Source organism: Pocillopora verrucosa, chromosome 4, assembly GCF_036669915.1.
Source record: "Pocillopora verrucosa isolate sample1 chromosome 4, ASM3666991v2, whole genome shotgun sequence".
NCBI classification, from domain to species: Eukaryota; Metazoa; Cnidaria; class Anthozoa; order Scleractinia; family Pocilloporidae; genus Pocillopora; species Pocillopora verrucosa.
Genome location: NC_089315.1, coordinates 913,742 through 931,265, shown reverse-complemented (window position 1 = coordinate 931,265; position 17,524 = coordinate 913,742). Strand labels below are relative to the sequence as shown.

The following is a 17,524-nucleotide window of genomic DNA, read 5'->3' as shown; positions in this document are numbered from 1 at the left end:
ACTATTAGATTAGAGGCGATCGACTTTGTATCCTTTTTGCTTGGTAAACATGTGTACATATGACGGTTAAACAATGTTCCTGTACGTTAACAAGTGTCATAACTATTTTTGTAGATGACCATCGAAAGATCAGCTTTCAATACTTTGATAGCGGAAACAAACGAGCATATTTTTTTCACAAATTGTTTCTTCATACTCGCTTTACTGAAGGTGAGATAATGAATTTCTTATTAGAAATATCACGTTCAACAAAACTCTTCAAATTAGTAGGACGTGCTTAATTAAACACTTTGCTGCACCCGAACGAACTCAAAATTAACTGTCATTTTTAATGGTAAGCTGCGTAAAACTCAGCCCTTTTCATTGGTTTATATCCTGACAGCTTTAGAGCTTAAATGTAATTGCATTTTCCAAACAATTTTTATGCAGGTGACAATTGTCCGTTGGGTGTTAATATTTCAGTTGAGCTTTGTTCGTCAGTAGGCGACTATCACAATGAAAGGCTGAAGCTTAAGTGCAAGCACGCAGCGAATCTGCAGGAGTGATCGACAGGTAGTTTAATACAAGATAGTCTATTTTAGCTTATTCTCCCTTAAACTGGCCTTGTATGATTGTTTCTGCCCCATTTTTCTTCTCTTGAAATTTGCGGCGAAGGGGAATTTCGGTCGTAAGCTGATACCGTTACCAACTTGTAAATTGTAATGACTATACATGTCCTGAGAAGTGCAGAATGATGTATGTTTTCCTGTAAGTTATGATGTGGCGATCTTCTTGTAGTTTTACCGACTAAAACAATATTTCACAGTATTGTCTTTCATTTTCGGTCTGTGAGTGGCTCGAAATGAAAGATGGAATCACAGCACTGAAATGGGTTGTGCAGTTACAAACCCACCAAAACAGAAGAAAATCGCCATGCGCTGGATGCTGCTTTCACGGCAAAGTTTAATCATATTTCAAGGTACTTCTTTGTTATAATAACATTCAAAGAGGCAAATTTAGGACGATCTTTTTTCCTTCCGCCTCAACAACAAACTTGTACGATGTACGAAAAAGCCTAACCATAAGTAAGTTTGAGAGAATTTTAAAAACTCTCGACAACAAGAAATAACGATACCAACGAAGATAAAGATGTAAGTTACGATTTTAAATACTTTTTATTGTGCTACTGAGTGATTTCCTTCAACTTTTGGCGAATATGTTGATTCTCATTTTCAGATTTTCACGCTTTGCACTTTAACTTCGACAGTCCAGCTGCCGTTTCCTTGCACTTTTTCACCCATTCAAAAAACAATTACGGAGACAAACAGTTTTGGCGACTCTGGCATAATTTCGACTTAGAAATTTGCCTCAGAATAAGAGCGAACCTGATTCAGTTTCTGGACACTGAAATGAAAAGTACTTGGTGAAAACATGAAAAAGTATACTCGTTTCTATTCATCGAACGACCAAATTTGCCATCTTTTGCTTCGAGATCTGAAATAACTCTTAAAACAACTTCCCAGAAACATACAAGTTGAATGCTGCATTATTTAATTGCTACTTGGGCCTCAAGCTCCATATTAGAAGATTTGTGGTGAATTCTTTGCTTTCAGACTGGCTCTTTTTCAACATGAAGCGCTAATAAATGATCTTTCAAATACCGCGCGATTAATCGAGATATTGTTGCCATAAAGGCATTTAGCAAGAAAAAGTAATTGAAATTTTAATTAGGTACCAAAACTATTTAAAGCGTAGAGAAATATATTTTATGATGTTTGCGTCTAAAAATACAATTAGTGTTAAATGGCGATAATTCAACAATTGTTTCGAGGCTTTCAATTAGCTGCATAAGTTATCTTGAGTTTTACATTATAGACGGATTCGATTGTGCGGAGAAACGCATTACAACTTGATACTCTATCGAAGCCGAGAAACGCGCATAAAAAAAATTATAATGGATTTGAAGCTCAACGAAGCTCCTTATTACATTTGTAAGTAACACATGTTCATTCCCCTGGTTCAGTTACTCTAAAACTTGCGAAAGGACAAAACATTTTCAAGTCGCTACAAACGTTCCTTTTGCATCACACATTGGTTAAATTTAGAGACAATATTATAATGACATTTTCGATTTGGAAGTTGTCCAAGAAACAGTCACGATAGCTGCAAAGATCCTCATAGATTCTGGAAGTTTTAACGGCTTTCCTCTCTGGAATATGGAGGGGCTGAACCGCCGTGAGGGCCCACAGTATCTTGAAGTATTCTTTAAAGACCTCGAACTCTCTTATAGTCGTAAAAGAACTCTATTTTTAAAAGCATTCAAAAGTCTTTCATCAAAATAAATAAAGGCTCTTAACTTCCATTTAATGATTGTTAAAAATTCTACGCAGTAATTAAAGGAAGAAACATATATTCATCCGTGGAGACTGTCAAGAGGAAAGAAAAAGAAAGGCAGTTTTAATTTAATGATAAAGAAAAACAGATTAAGTTGCTAAATTAAATGGGTTTCCATGAAATGAAGGACTGTTGTTTATGTTTATCCTAAACATGGCCTTCGCAGAAATTTTATGCAGCGTTTGTTTGGCCGTCAATGATGTTTTGCGACCGGGAAGAATCGAACTAACGTCGTTCTGCAAGAGGCTGCATGCACTGTGAATCCGTTCCAAGTATTTGCTCTTCTCGTTGTGATCTACTCACTGGCTGCCATCGCTTTTTATCGTTACAGATTCATTGTAAACCCTCTTCCACGCACACCATCATCAGTAAAGACAATTACAATTCTGACCATATCTGGGTTGTGGCTGTTGTCATTTGCAATCGCCTGCCCCTATTTCTTTGGTCTCAGGTTTAGAAATGGTAACTGTGAGGAGTTGTCTTTCGTAAACAATAGGTCCTATGTAGCTATCAGATTCATCCTGAACTACGCTTTACCTTATGTAATAATGCTGGCATCTTACGGAGCAGTGGCGTGGAACTTCAGGAGGCGAATTGTACAGATTAACGAAAGAAATCGGGATTTGAATGTTTCAGCCTCTTGTGTTGTTGAAACTGAACTCCGAGAGTTTCGAGATGGCGCGAGAATGGAGGAACGAAGAAATGTTCTGCTCGAACAGAATCATGAACGGAAGAGACAGTAAACCCGAAAACACAGACCCGGTGAAAGATTTACTTAAGATGATTTTTATCCTTATTATCATTTACGTCGTTTGTTATTTTCCGTATCAAGCCCATTATGTGTGGGAAAGGGTTTGTAACATCACTGTGCGTCAATTTAGATATCATCAACTCTTTATGGATTATAATTTTATTTTGATTTGCGTTCCCATCGCCCTACATCCTTTGTGTTATGGAACAATGAAGAGTTTCTTTGCTAAGGCGTTCTCTAAAATCATTCTTCGTTTAAAAAAACAATGATGAATGTGTTTCTCAAGTCGTAGAGTGTCTTTTTCAAGTTCGAGCAAATTCTTAGGTTCATTTTGCCTTGTTATTAGAGCCGTTTCCGAATGAAAGATTTTTCAACTTGAGTTGTTCCTCCTCGCCGTTTAGGACTTGTGAGTTTATCTCGAAATTGACTTGTTGACTAAGCCATTATTTCATACACAGACTTATCATAATGATAATGTTTATGCAGCTTGCGTATCTGCGGCAACAACGATAGTAGAATAAACTTTTGAGCTACGTTACAAATGTAAGTGATATGATAAAAGGAATATGCTTACTTGTTGAGAAGAAATTAAATTTGACTAAGGCCCTTTAAGTGCATGATAAAATATTATCTTCTTGTTGTTGATAGCGAATTCCTGTTCAAATTGAAAACGAGACTTACCTGTAAGTTGAATCCATCAGGCACTTCTTTCATGTAGTCATTGTCAACGATGTGCAAGCTTTGTCCTCTTTGTACAGTGACCAATGACATCGACATCACCAACTTTAGCGCGAGAGTTTTCAGATCAAGCTTCTCATGGGGTTTGAGAAAGGAAATACAAGTCAAAACAGGTTGCACATCCCAAGGTCACTGGTACCGAGAAGTTGGCGGGGAACCCTTGTATACACCTTTCATGAACCTGGAAATGAGTGGATGAGTGCCAATGGTCATATTGTTCACTAGTACAGTAATGGCTGATATGGCACTCCTGGCAGTATTAATGGTGGTGTACGACAGTCTCTTGTCATGGAGACTGGCCAGAAAATACAAAACCGCTGTCAAAGGTGGGTCGTAAGGATCACTCTTCTATTTGCTTAAAAAAAACAATCCATTGTGTGATGCAAGGCTTGTACTGCTTCTATGTCCCTGCGGACCAGGACTTGAGGATGATTTGTGCAGCCTTGTCTGAAACATTTCTCTGCAGTAGGCTTTTCCGGAGAGCTTGCGGGCCGTTAGTTTCATCTGTTCCCGGAGGGGATGCAACGCATGATTGTGAGGTTGTATCAGTAGGTGGTGTGACCGTGGAAGAAGGACAGTGTAGTCTACTCACAGATGCAGGAGAATCAAGGTTGGGTCCACCAAATTGGAACTAGGAGTACACCAGTCGCTTGGTCCTGTTCTATTTTCTGTAAACAGGCCGCTATGACACTGAAAGGTGGAAAAGCATAGAAAAAGTATTCTTTCCACCTCATAAAGAATGCATTGACAGATATTGCACCAGGGTCCGGTTTCTATGACACATAACTTGGAACCTTAAAATTGAGTCTGGATGGAAATACATCTATTTGGAACGGACCCCACATTTTGTTTATATCTTCGAACACATCTGAATGTAAGGATCACTCAGTTGAACTGTTAATTTTCCTAGATTCAGCGTTGGCATCCACATTAGTTGAGCCAGGTATGTGACAAGCACTGAGCCAGATTACTCTCTCGCGGCACCACTCCCAAATTTGCTTGGCCACATTATTACAGTCAGTGGATTTCATAACCCCCATTGCATTTACATATGCTACTGTCGCAGCATTGTCAGATTGAATCCGAATGTGTTTGTTACGAATAGTGCTGCATAAGGATTTCGAACCCAACAGAACTGCTTTCAGTTCTAAGTAATTGATATGGTAAGCTTGTTCTTCCAGAATCCATAATTCCCCGGTTTTTTGATCCCCACGTACTGCCCCCATCCTATTGTGGAGGCATCAGTAGTAAGGGTGAGGTCAGGGTTGGTCTGCGTAATGTTTCGGAAAGCGAAAGTCACATTGTTCACCCACCAGTGCAAATCGGATCTAGCCTCTTGTGACAGACTCATGGGTGCATCATAATCACCCCTATTATCCTATAAAGCCTGGATTTTGTCTCGCTCCAAATATCTATAAAACAACTTCCCGTATTGTTCACCTTGGCAACTGGATACTATCAAACCTATAACATGAGCAACCTCTCTAATGGTAAGGTTATGTTGGTGTAATAGGTCCTCATATGCCTGCCTGACATAAGTAACCTTCCTGGGTGGGAGGCGTATACTCATCGAAATGTTGTTTAGCAGAAAACCAAGAAACTTTAGTTCTTGTGTTGGTATAAGTACTGACTTTGTAGGGTGGATGACAAAACCCAACTTGAGAAACATATTAACCGTCTGCACAATGTTTTCCTCACAGGATGCATAAATGTATCTCATGAGGAAAGAGTCATCAATGTGGCCCATACAAAAATGGCCCAGAGATCTGAGGCCAGCATAGACTAGTTTTAGCAATTTGGTACTAATGGTCTCGTGGCAGATGCAAGCCCATTTGGGAGACAAGTAAACTGAAAATAGTTTCCCTCCCATTGAAACTTAAGGAATTGTCTATCGTCTTCCACCATACGGACGGAGTAATATGCATCTTTAGGATCATCTGCGCCTCCAAGGCCTGAGTTAGTCTTGATAAGGTGCTGGTTAGGTTCTGTAGGACGTTCATCAGATTGTTGTTGTTCATACTTGACGTTGCTACTGTTGAGCCTGAAAAATCTGCTGGTGACTCGTCTGGTATTGTATATATGGAGAACGTTGTTAAAAATCGACTGAGCGATGTTTTGCTTCGATAAAATCGAAAAATTGCGAAAAAACAGCAAAAATTTTGTCCTTAGCACTGAAGCCTGCAAACTGATTTCGGGCGCCAAAAGCACTGGTTATGCGCATGCACTTAGCTATCTCATGGGATCCCTGAGGCAGTGATGACGAGTTAGAATTACGTAAATTGTAAAGAGCTCCAAATTTAGAAACTGCTGCTATTTAGAGCATGCGCACGTCGCATGAAATTTTTTTAATGACGAGATATCTCTTGCCGACCGACAAATGGTTTTCATGAAACTTTGGAAGGCTAATGGGCCATCTATTCCTAAGTTGTCAGTTGTTTTCACAGTTAGCTTATCGTTTGCGGTTTTTTGAAATGAATGTTGAGACCTTGGGCACAGTTTTTCTCAATACGGACCTCCCGGCTGGCGAATAACACTTATAAATCATGCTCAACCTCGTCCCATTATCACGTTACCGAATATTTCCCCAGCTGAAGCTGGAGAACATCTAAAGCACATGTCTGTTAGTTCATAAAATCGTATCAGAGAACACTGAAAAGTGAACATCCCACGCAACAAACGGTAAGCTATTCGTTAACATTTTTTCACGTGCGTTAAAAAATGTTTGAAGGATAATAAACACAATAGCATCCATTTTGCACTAAAAATATCCTCGTAAGTGTGTCCTTGAGCATAATCTGTTCCTCGAATCACTCGTTTCTCTTCGAGCTTCGCTCTCAAGAAACTGTATCCGTGCATTTTTTTGCCCCAAGTAGAGGCTATTGTTGATACAATGTTGTTTTCGAGGATATGAAAATTAGTTTGGAGCTTTTCATTTTGTGAAAATCGCAACATTGTCGTTTACATCACGACATAATCTTATTAGGCACCCTGTCGTTAAGCCTGGAATTCAAAGCAAATCTTAGCATTCCGAACCGTACTTGATCACAAAACCAACTGAATCAGCTAACCTCGCAAAGATGACGATGGCAAATTTTGGTGGTTAACCCAGCTTTCGTTTCAAATTCCCATCTGTTGCACGTGGCGAAGGCGTTTATTTGATAACACATTCCTCAACGGTGCAGTAAGCGTCTGTTTTTCTTCACATATTCGAAGACATTTAAGTTTTCAGAAATTTCTAGAATAAAAGTGAGCTTCATTGTGGACTTGATGGAGGATAATTTAAGCATAAATACCTGTAGGTCAATAGTTCTTTGCCGAAGACGAGACGAGCAGCAAGCTGATGCACGTGTAGATGCAACACACTCACTGAAGAGTTTATCACACGAGGCTAAACGTATTACCATCACGACAAATTGTTATTGTTCTCGAATGATAGAATTTAATACAACATATTGTCGAACCTGAGTTAAGCGGCACCGTATTAAGTGTTTACCTATTAATAAGTGGTCCTTGTCAAAGTTCCCTTAAGTATTTTAACTTTTACTTCTTCATGCGCCAACTTTATTGAGCGGTCGTGGTCACCCTTGACTAAGTCCTAACTGTTGCGTATTCCGAGCGGGGTTGCTCGTCGGGTCTGACTTCCCCATGGACAGGAAGCAGCGTGTAAAGCTTTCAAGTGACTGTTTCTCGGAATGGGGAGCCGTTCCATCTGGAGTGCCTCGAGGCACCAAACTTGGACCCTGGCTCTTCATACTGATAATCAATGATCTCCACACACCCGGCTACGAGGCGTGGGAATATGTGGATGATACAACACTAGTAGAGGTGGTCCTAAGGGGAGGACAAAGTACAATGCAAGTCGTTGTTACAGCTGTGGAGCAATGATCTATCACAAACAAGCTTTAGCTGAACCCAGTTAAGTGTAAAGAAATGCTGATTGACTTTAAAAGGACGCAAACAGCGTTAAAGTGTTAGACGTAACAATAGCCAGCACCCTACAATGGAATTGTCATATTTCTGACGTACTTAAAAAGGCTAATAAGCGGATGTTCTTTCTCATATTGCTTAAGCGCGCCAAAGTTCTGGTTCGTGATAGTATTAGTTTCTATCTTACTTGTATTAGGCCTCTACTCGAATATTGTGCTCGTCTTTACCATCATGCACTGCCTGATTATTTAAGTGACGACATAGAACGTGTTCAAAAATGCGCACTATCTATAATTTCACCTGGCCTATCATATCTCGCCAACCTTTCATTGTTTAACCTGAACTCACTGAAGGATAGACGTACCGAGCAATGTAATAAATTTTTCGAACCAATAGTGTCCAATACGGAGCACAAGCTTCATCATTTTTTGCCACTGAAGAACTATACTACTTATAATCATATAGATCAACGTCAGTCTGTTAACCCAGTAATGCGCACCAAGCGTTTCTCCCAGACATATTTACCAGCCATATGTAGACAATAGGTCTGTGTATTATTCGTGTATTATTCTTGTATTATTCTTGTAAATTATATGCTCTGTAAATATAATTTATAATTTTAGCCACTGTATTGCATTGTAAATAATCATCATGATGCAATTCAGCCTTACTGGGCTGTCATGTGATTTTTAATAAAGCTATCGATCTATCTATCTATCTATCCAACTGCTTGTTTGTATTGTTTTCCACGTGTATTGAAGGGTCACGTAAAGCGAAATCTCTAAAAAAAACCCAATAATAATCTCTCAAGTCAAATTTTCCATGTTTATCTCCCGAACCAATGTTAGCACTTTGAGTTCCAATGTCTTTCTTTCTCGGACTGCTAAGTCAAAATGGTGTTTTTTTAGGAGGTTATGTTCTGATAAGTAGTTAGAAGGTCCTTGCGTCATCTTTACGTGATTGAATATCCGTTGTTTAGGAAGATCACAGTTTACAATAATCAGTGGTAAAATAAGATTAATGTGATGAACTTCTAAGCCAAGAAACTAATTAAGAATCAGACGTCTGAGAACCAAATGTGTTTTCCTTTTCGTACAAACATGGTTCTCCGCAGCTAACAACGCTGAGAAGACACTAGTTGTCCCGCCTTAAGCGTTTTAGCGGCGCTGTCGGACTGCTTTGGACTAGGGTTTAAGGAAATTGAAAGATTAATGTGTCATTGAGCATCTGCCAAATGTTCTCTCAGTCAATAAATACGAAAAATTCATTTGATTCAATTGCAAATTTTCATTCAAGTTCTGACATGAACTACTTAGACTTTAATTCTACATACAACTCTTGAGTTTTCAATAAAGAGATGGTATCCATTTTTTATTATCGGTTTCTTTCGATACAAAAGACAGGAATTAGATCAAGCTGATCAGACCTCGCAAGTAACCGTTAGGCATGAAATTGTGCCGTTCAATTTTGATCAAATGTGCAGTAGAGGTTCCTAGCATACGCGCGCGGTAACAAAAGAACATTAGTGTTAGCTATGAGTGAACACGGTGGGTCAAGAAAGGCTGAGGTGCTTCTCTAATTTTTTAACAGGCTGACGTCTTGTGCTCTCATCAAACTATCAAATGCTTGGTTAAAAAGCAGTTTCATATTTTTCAGTCTGAGTTGTCTCTGCAGTTTAAATCTCTGTTTCCTTTTAAAAAATTCATATGCTGATTGAAAAGAAAATTGTTATTTGCAAACCTGTCCGAAGTGAATTTTGCTAAAAGCTGTAGCTACGTCATAATCGATATCTTGCGTGAGTTTTTCCCTATACAAAACTAAGTGAAAAGCTGTAAGTAGATTCTAGTGATAACTGAAGTGAGTTTTATCTCTGTCTATCGGTAGGATATCTTCAATAATTTACTTCGATAACTTCCTCTTATAATACGATGGCATACTTTAACCACATAGAATGTTTACAAGGTTATTTAAAGCCCACCAATGTACTTCGCGAATCTCTGGCAGTTGCGATGTTTGTGTGATCTTAAACTGTTGCAATGATTATAGCTCTGTACCAGCTGGGTTTTTAGTATACCAAGCCTCGCGCCGTTCTTGGAGCGATCTTTGACGAGACCGGCATTTATAATTTATCAATGATTCGTCATTCATTTGTCACTCACGGTCTGAAAATTTGGAGTCATTTGTGTCAGTCAATACTCAACAAAGAATTCGTCGGGGAAAATGTTTAAAAGTCTTTAAAAGTGCAATTCTAGTTATTATCATTAGCAAATGTTTATCGAGATACAAGATACGAGAACAGGAATGATAACTTTAATTATAATTAAAATCAATATGAAAATTCGTCATTCATATATTGACAGGTTTAAAATTCGAAGTCATTTGTGACGTTGACTATCAACAAAACAGTGGAGAGGAAGACGGAGCAAAAGTCTTTGTGAAAACGGCTTCGCACTACATTATCTGTTGTCTGCTTATCTCTCTCACAATAAAGGTGTTAACAAAGAGGACAAGAATACTGAACGATAAGAGCCGGAAGACGGCAAAAACGATGGAGTTTATCAACAATACGAACATCACAAACTCAACCAAGCCCTCCACGGTGGAATCTGTTTCCTGGATAGAACAGTATGAAGAACCAAAGGCTCTTTACATTTTCCGTTTAACCCTGTTCTCCGTGATCATCTCGGCCAGTATAATCGGCAACTCGATGGTTTGTTATGCTGTGTGTACCATACCTTCCCGCAAGCCTCTGTCCTACCATCTCGTCGCTAACATGGCCTTCGCAGAAATTCTAAGCAGTGTTTGTTTGGCTGTTATGTTTGCGAGCGGGCAGAATCCAACTGACGTCGTTCTTCAAGAGGCCGCATGCATTTTGAATCCGTTGCAAGTAGTTGCTCTTCTCGTTGTGATCTACTCACTGGCTGCCATCGCTTTTTATCGTTACAGATTCATTGTAAACCCTCTTCCACGCGGACCATCTGTCAAGAAGATTACAATTCTGACCCTATCAGGGCTGTGGCTGTTGTCATTTTCAATCGCCTGCCCATTTTTCTTCGGTCTCAGGTTTAGAAATGGTGAATGCATCGAGCTGTCTTTCGTAAACGATAGGTCCTATGTAGCTATCAGATTCATCCTGAACTACGCTTTACCTTATGTGATAATGCTGGCATCTTACGGAGCAGTGGCGTGGAACTTGAAGAAGCGAATTGTACAGATTAACGAAAGAAATCGGACCTCGACTGCCGAATCGTCTTGTGTTGTCCAAATCGAAGATCAAATGGAGCTAAAAGACTTGGGAGAGGACACGAGAATGAAGGAACGAAAGAGTGTCGTGTTCGATCAGAATAACCGAAGAGACAGCAAACCCGAAAACAAAGACCCGGAGAAAGATTTACTTAAGATGATTTTTATGCTTATTATCATTTATGTTGTTTGTTATTTTCCATATCAAGCCCATTATGTGTGGGAAAGGGTTCGTAACATCACTGCGTATCAATTTAGATATCATCGACTCTTTATTGATTATAATTTTATTTTGATTTGCCTTCCCAGCGCCTTACATCCTTTATGTTATGGAACAATGAACAGTTTCTTTGCTAAGGCGTTCTCCAAAATCATTCTTTGTAGATCTTTTGATTAATGTGTATCTCAAGTCGTAAGCGGAACTTTGGATAAACCTTTACCAAGCTCCGAAACGGACTCAGTTTTAAATCGAACTCAGTAAAAGTTCTATGCCCCCAATGTGGCATCTGTAAATGTTTGGCAGCCATCTTGAACATTATAGGGAAGTCCTCTAGTCAAGAGTTTCAGAGTTTAAATACCGCAAAAATTGTTCGTAGAAAACTGTATTTTTCCGAACAACTTTGAAAAAAAATTTACATATTATAGCGTCAATAGCCTCTTAGTCTAAATCACAGGAACACTGTGCAACGGATATCTTCAGTAACAACTTCCTGCCGCCACATGCATTTTGTATAAAAATTCTTGAGAATTACATATCCATGGCTTTGCTTGTAAATATGCTCATCTTTCACAAGGGAAATTACTAAGACAAGAAGCTCATAGATTATTTTCTGATCATTTAGTTCCTTGAAGAAAATTTGCTAGATGTTATATAGTTTCAATTATTGTATGTAGAAATATAGGCTTCCGGTGGTTTGATGAGAGGAAGCTGATTAAAGGATTTTCAAATGTGATCAATAGCTGCAATTAATAGCTGTAAAAGTTCTCTTAAATACTTTAGGAAATCCTAATGTGCGTTTATTTGCAAAGATGGGAGAATATTCTTGTTAACTTAAAATATGCCTGAAAAGAACTGATTCTGTAGGCATAAGAAATATATTTGACTCCTGATAAGTCGAACCTTTAGGGAAAGTGAAATAGTTTCAAGTAATAGGGTGATCGGGTTATCGGGCGTAGGGAACAAGTGACCAAAAATATGAAACAGATGGTGTTTTTTGTATTTTTATTAATACATTGCACATTTTAATAAAATTAACCACAGAGATGTCGGGTTGAGTAAAAATTTCAGCAAACAGCCAAATCAGCGCCAGGTTCGAGTCCCCAAATGTTCCAGTTATTAGAGATGTACATGTGTTGAACAGCAGGGGGAGAAACTTCGCGAACAGTCTTGTAAAACCGCATCATCACAAGCGTGTCCTTGTTGCGTGATTTCTTTCTCAGAAAGGGAGAGACACCTACACTTGATGGATAGTCATCATAAAAAAAACGTGGTGTAATTACATTGAAAGCTGAGTGTGAGTTAAAGTGTTTTAAACACCCACAGGTCTCTAGACATGGTGGCGATCAGAAGTCAAAACATCCTGCAATTCAATAGAGCTAAAGAATTAAGGAATATTATAGGTCTCATAAGGTAGATGAAAGATGAAAACGGAAGAATCTACCTTTAAACATCTCTCAGATATTCCTTCAGTCGGTAAACATAACAAATTAATCGCAAATTTTCGGACAAACATTAAAGTTAAATACTGTACATAAATAATAATTATATATACAAGTTCTATCAAATGACAGAACTGAGTTGTCAGTCATAAGATGGACTTAAGTATTTGTCCTCTTAATTTCCAGTGATCACTGGTTCTTTTCAAAGAAAATGACAGAAGTATAGAGGCATCGATCTCAACAATAATATGATAACCGTCATGAAAACGTGCTGTTCAATTTTAATTAAAATATACGGAGGAGTTTCCTAGGATACGTGTGTGGTTGTAAGGCATCATGACATTGTCACGAGTTATGAGTGAGTTGTCCGAGTGACGAGTTAAAATGTGGCTTCTCCAATGGTTTTATGCAGTTAAGGGGTTTTTCTTAGTGCAAATTGCAGATTTCAAGGAGATTTTCTTAGTGCAAATTGCAGATTTCAAGGAGAATCGCGGCCCTCAAACGCTCGAAACACTGGCAAAATGTCGTGCCATTAAGCTGGATTTCGACTGTCGCTTTTGTCACGCGCGTGAACGTGCGTTTAAAAAGATTACGTACGTTGGTACGTTGAGGTGAACGTTTAGGTGCGTTGACATTGTCATATTTCTACTTCCACGTTCTTTTCTAGACGCTTACGTATGTTTCACGCACGTCGCAATCGTAAGAGTGTAGAGTAAAGTTGCACAGCCCTCATCTTCTATACAGGGCAAACATTTTCTCTCGTTAAAAGGCGCGGTACTCATTTTTACGAAGCAATGGAAATTCTCGTGCACATTTTCTTTACGCACGTTTTACGAATGGAAAAACTCACGCGACACTAGAAGTTATGAATACACATTTATACTTGTAGCACTTGAACAGCTTACGAAGAAGTAAAATTTGTTAAAAGCCCTTGCTACGTCACAATCGCTATTTCGCGTGTTTTTGCCCCAAACAAACCTAAGTGAAAATCTGCTTGCAAATCTAGCGAGAATTGAGCGGCAGTCAGTCTAGTCTACCACTACAATATCTTAAATTATCCAGAACGACTTCAACTTCCTCTAATCATACAACGGTATCTATAAGCCACAAAGTTGTTTGAAAGAAAAAGTTACAGAAAAAAAATATTGGCATTTGCGAAAGGTTTGGATTGTTAGTTTTTTGTTGTTGTGTCGACAAGCTGTGTTTGTGCAAGCTATTCACGATGAAATATTCCCGCGCGGTCGTTTGTTAAGATCAGCTTTTTAAAATAATTTTTTTGTGTCCTTTGATTGCCGTCGCCATTTTCATACTCTCAACAAAGTCGCAGACGGAAAAATTTTGTAAATGAAAAAAGAACCTTTTCTCAACAGTTCATCACAAACGTTTTCGCGCACACGGTTCCTATTTAAGTTAAAATTTAATGCCTTTCAAAGTAGTTCTAAACTTCCATATTACGAACAGGTTTTGATATCGTCTTGCCATGCTTTCGCAAAGAATGATTTGATGAAGGAGATAGCATCATCACAAGCTCCATGAAAATGAATGAAATCTAATCAAACAGTTTAGCTTAGCTGCTTTACAGAAAATTAACATTTTTTCTACGATCACATTTCTACCTACAAGTGTCTTTATATCTATCTTACTATGAAATTTTGCTTCAATACCTACGTTATATAGAGTACTCGTAACGCTTTCTGCTTCTTATAGCAGTAGAAGTTTCTTTACAGCACAATCTCCGAGAAATAAATACTAGGTAGCTTCTTGGCAGTAGATGACATTTGGCATCTACTGCCACTTGGCATCTTCTTGGTTAAAGAAATATCAATTTATTGGAATGATCCTAAGAAAGGCGAAATTTATACCATACTAAGCTAATCAATAATTCGCTACCGAAATAAGATGGAGCGTTATTCGATTGAATTCTTAAAAAAAATGGACGGTCAGGAAGATAAACATCCCGTGGAGCCAATGAGAGCGTGGGAAAACATGAGTGATCAAAAAATGCAATCAGCGATTGGTTTTAATCTATCATGCGATTGGTCGGGAATGTGGCGCAAATTTTCTAAACTAATCCCAGGCGTAAAGCATGGTGATGTAACGCCAACTTCATCTTTGAAAGATAATCTACTAGCAGCATACTGTATCTTCTTGATTCAAAGGCGGAAATCCAAATTAGACTTACTGTAATAAACACTTTTATCATGTAATCTATGGTTTGATACAAGGACTTTCAGCCCTAAGAAAAGCCGTAATAACACACGTGAAAAAATACGATATTTTTTCACCTGTATTTGATATGGCCAATCAGCTGCTGACAAGTCACTCGCCTTTCGCGCCACTCGGTCAGGTTAATGAATGAACGGCGTAGCCTTCACCATTCTCAATCCAAGGTCATTTGTCGGAATGTTCTCGAATTATGGCTGCTAAAACACCGAAAAATTCGTATCGCTTACAGACAGTGACGCTCAAACTTTCCTGAAAGGGGAAGAAAACCAAAATACGGAAAGAAAAACCGCAAGTTACGTATTCAGTGTCTTTGGTAATGGTATTTCACGCGGCTGAGAACGAAAATCGGCAACTGAAAGAATTGCCACAGGCCTATACAGGAAATGTATCTGTGCTATTGGTGGGAATATGGTGGCGAGAAAACAAGAATAAATTAGTTGAATGAAAAGCTCTCATTGATACCGTGGAGATTAAGAGTGCCGATTTGAAAGACAAGTTTTTGTTCTAGTGTTATGGGGCTTTCCGAACTGCTTAGACGGTGGGAAATGTCGCAAACTACAGCTGCTTAAAATGATTTGGGAGATTATAGTGTCTAGCGACTGGTTTGGATGCGTTCTTTTCACTTTTCTTTGTCGCGAAGGTGTTCTCGGAATTGGTCACCTAGTCGTCTTCCTGTTTCACCAATGTGTAACTTTTTGCAATAAGTGCAAGTTATGTAATAGAGGACATTGTCGAAGGTGTACGTGAAGTGATCAGTGATCTTAATGGATCTCTTGGGTCCCGACATTTTCTTCTGTTTTGAAGGAAGGGACAAGTTTTGCATCGTGAGCGAGAGCATTTGAAAGTTCCAGGTTGGTCATTGGTTTTAAATCTTGAACTTTTGACCAAAAATTTGCCATATTTTTGTTTCGTTAGAACGAAATTAGTAGAGGTTGCATAAAGATAGTACCGATCTCTGAAAAGTTTTGAAGTAAATTAAAGTTTTTAACATTTGTAACGTTGCTCGACAGTATCTTCCACTATCGTTGTTGCCGCAGATACGCAGCTGCACAAAAATTCATCATCATGATAAGTCTGTATATGTTCACAAGTCAATTTTGAGATAAACTCACCAGTCCTGAACGGTGTAAAACACTGAGGAACAACTCATGTTGACAAAACTTTCACCCAGAAACTGCTTTAATAACAATGCAAAACAAACCTGAGAATTTGTTCGAACTCGAGCATGGCATTCTACGACTTGAGATACATATTTATTCTTGTGTTTTCAAGATCTACAAAGAATGATTTTGGAGAACGCCTTAGCAAAGAAACTGTTCATTGTTCCATAACACAAAGGATGTAAGGCGCTGGGAAGGCAAATCAAAATAAAATTATAATCAATTAAGAGTCGATGATATCTAAATTGATACGCAGTGATGTTACAAACCTTTTCCCACACATAATGGGCTTGATACGGAAAATAGCACGTAACAAAAATAATGATAAGCATAAAAATCATCTTAAGTAAATCTTTCTCCGGGTCTGTGTTTTCGGGTTTACTGTCTCTTCGGTTATTCTGATCGAGCAGAACACTTCTTATTTTTTCCATTCTCGTACCATCTCTTAACTCTTGGAGCTCAGTTTCATCAACACAAGAGCCGGTACAACATTCAAATCCCGATTTAGCCTTTCAATCTGTACAATTCGCCTCCTTAAGTTCCACGCCACTGCTCCGTAAGATGCCAGCATTATTACATAAGGTAAAGCGTAGTTCAGGATGAATCTGATAGCTACATAGGACCTATTGTTTACGAAAGACAGCTCCTCACAGTTACCATTTCTAAACCTGAGACCAACGAAATAGGGGCAGGCGATTGCAAATGACATCAGCCACAGCCCAGATATGGTCAGAATTGTAATTGTCTTTACTGATGATGGTGTGCGTGGAAGAGGGTTTACAATGAATTTGTAACGATAAAAAGCGATGGCAGCCAGTGAGTAGATCACAACGAGAAGAGCAATTACTTGCAACGGATTCAAAATGCAGGCAGCCTTTTGGAGATTGGTGTCAGTTAGACTCGGTTGCCAGCTCACAAACATGACGGCCAAACAAACGCTGCTTAGAATTTCTGCGAAGTCCATGTTAGCGACGAGATGGTAGGGCAGAGGCTTGCGGGAAGTTACAAACCATCGAGTTGCCGATTAAACTGGCCGAGATGGTCACGGAGAAGGGGGTTAAACGGAAAATGTACAAAGCTTTTGGTTCTTCATATCGTTCAATTGCGCTCATGGTGGAAGTATTGGTTCCATTTATGGTAGTGTTGGTAAATAACGACATTTCCGTGTTCCTGTGATAAGTAACTCCTAAGGGGCTGAAAACGAGAATCGTCTATCTCAGGTGACCTGTGTTTCTGTTACTAGAAAGAGATATATAAACTTAATCCATGGTAGCTAATTTGCATATCATTGCACTCTTACCTTTAAGAATCAATCAAACGTTTTTTGTGCCATTGGATGTCGACAGTTAGATTTTGGTGATTTCTGAAATTCTACATTTACGGCGAATTTACGAAAGTTATTAAAAATTTATAGCATTTCAAAACTTCCAGAGCCGCGACGAATTGT

At 38.7% G+C, this 17,524-nt stretch overlaps 1 protein-coding gene and 3 pseudogenes across 1 annotated transcript; 2 read left to right on the top strand and 2 right to left on the bottom strand.

Moving 5' to 3' along the window:
- The first annotated feature begins 2,526 nt into the window (after positions 1-2,526).
- On the top strand, positions 2,527-3,568 carry LOC131788891 (substance-K receptor-like; annotated as a pseudogene).
- A 1,175-nt stretch (positions 3,569-4,743) lies between these two features.
- On the bottom strand, positions 4,744-5,609 carry LOC131788889 (uncharacterized; annotated as a pseudogene).
- Positions 5,610-10,162: 4,553 nt separating this feature from the next.
- On the top strand, positions 10,163-11,985 carry LOC131788894 (tachykinin-like peptides receptor 86C). The gene has a single exon (XM_059105986.2). It carries the CDS (start codon positions 10,338-10,340, stop codon positions 11,427-11,429), a length of 1,092 nt encoding a protein of 363 aa, XP_058961969.2. The 5' UTR covers positions 10,163-10,337; the 3' UTR covers positions 11,430-11,985.
- A 4,189-nt stretch (positions 11,986-16,174) lies between these two features.
- Positions 16,175-17,284, bottom strand: LOC131788895 (probable G-protein coupled receptor tkr-1; annotated as a pseudogene).
- Between the last annotated feature and the right edge of the window lie 240 nt (positions 17,285-17,524).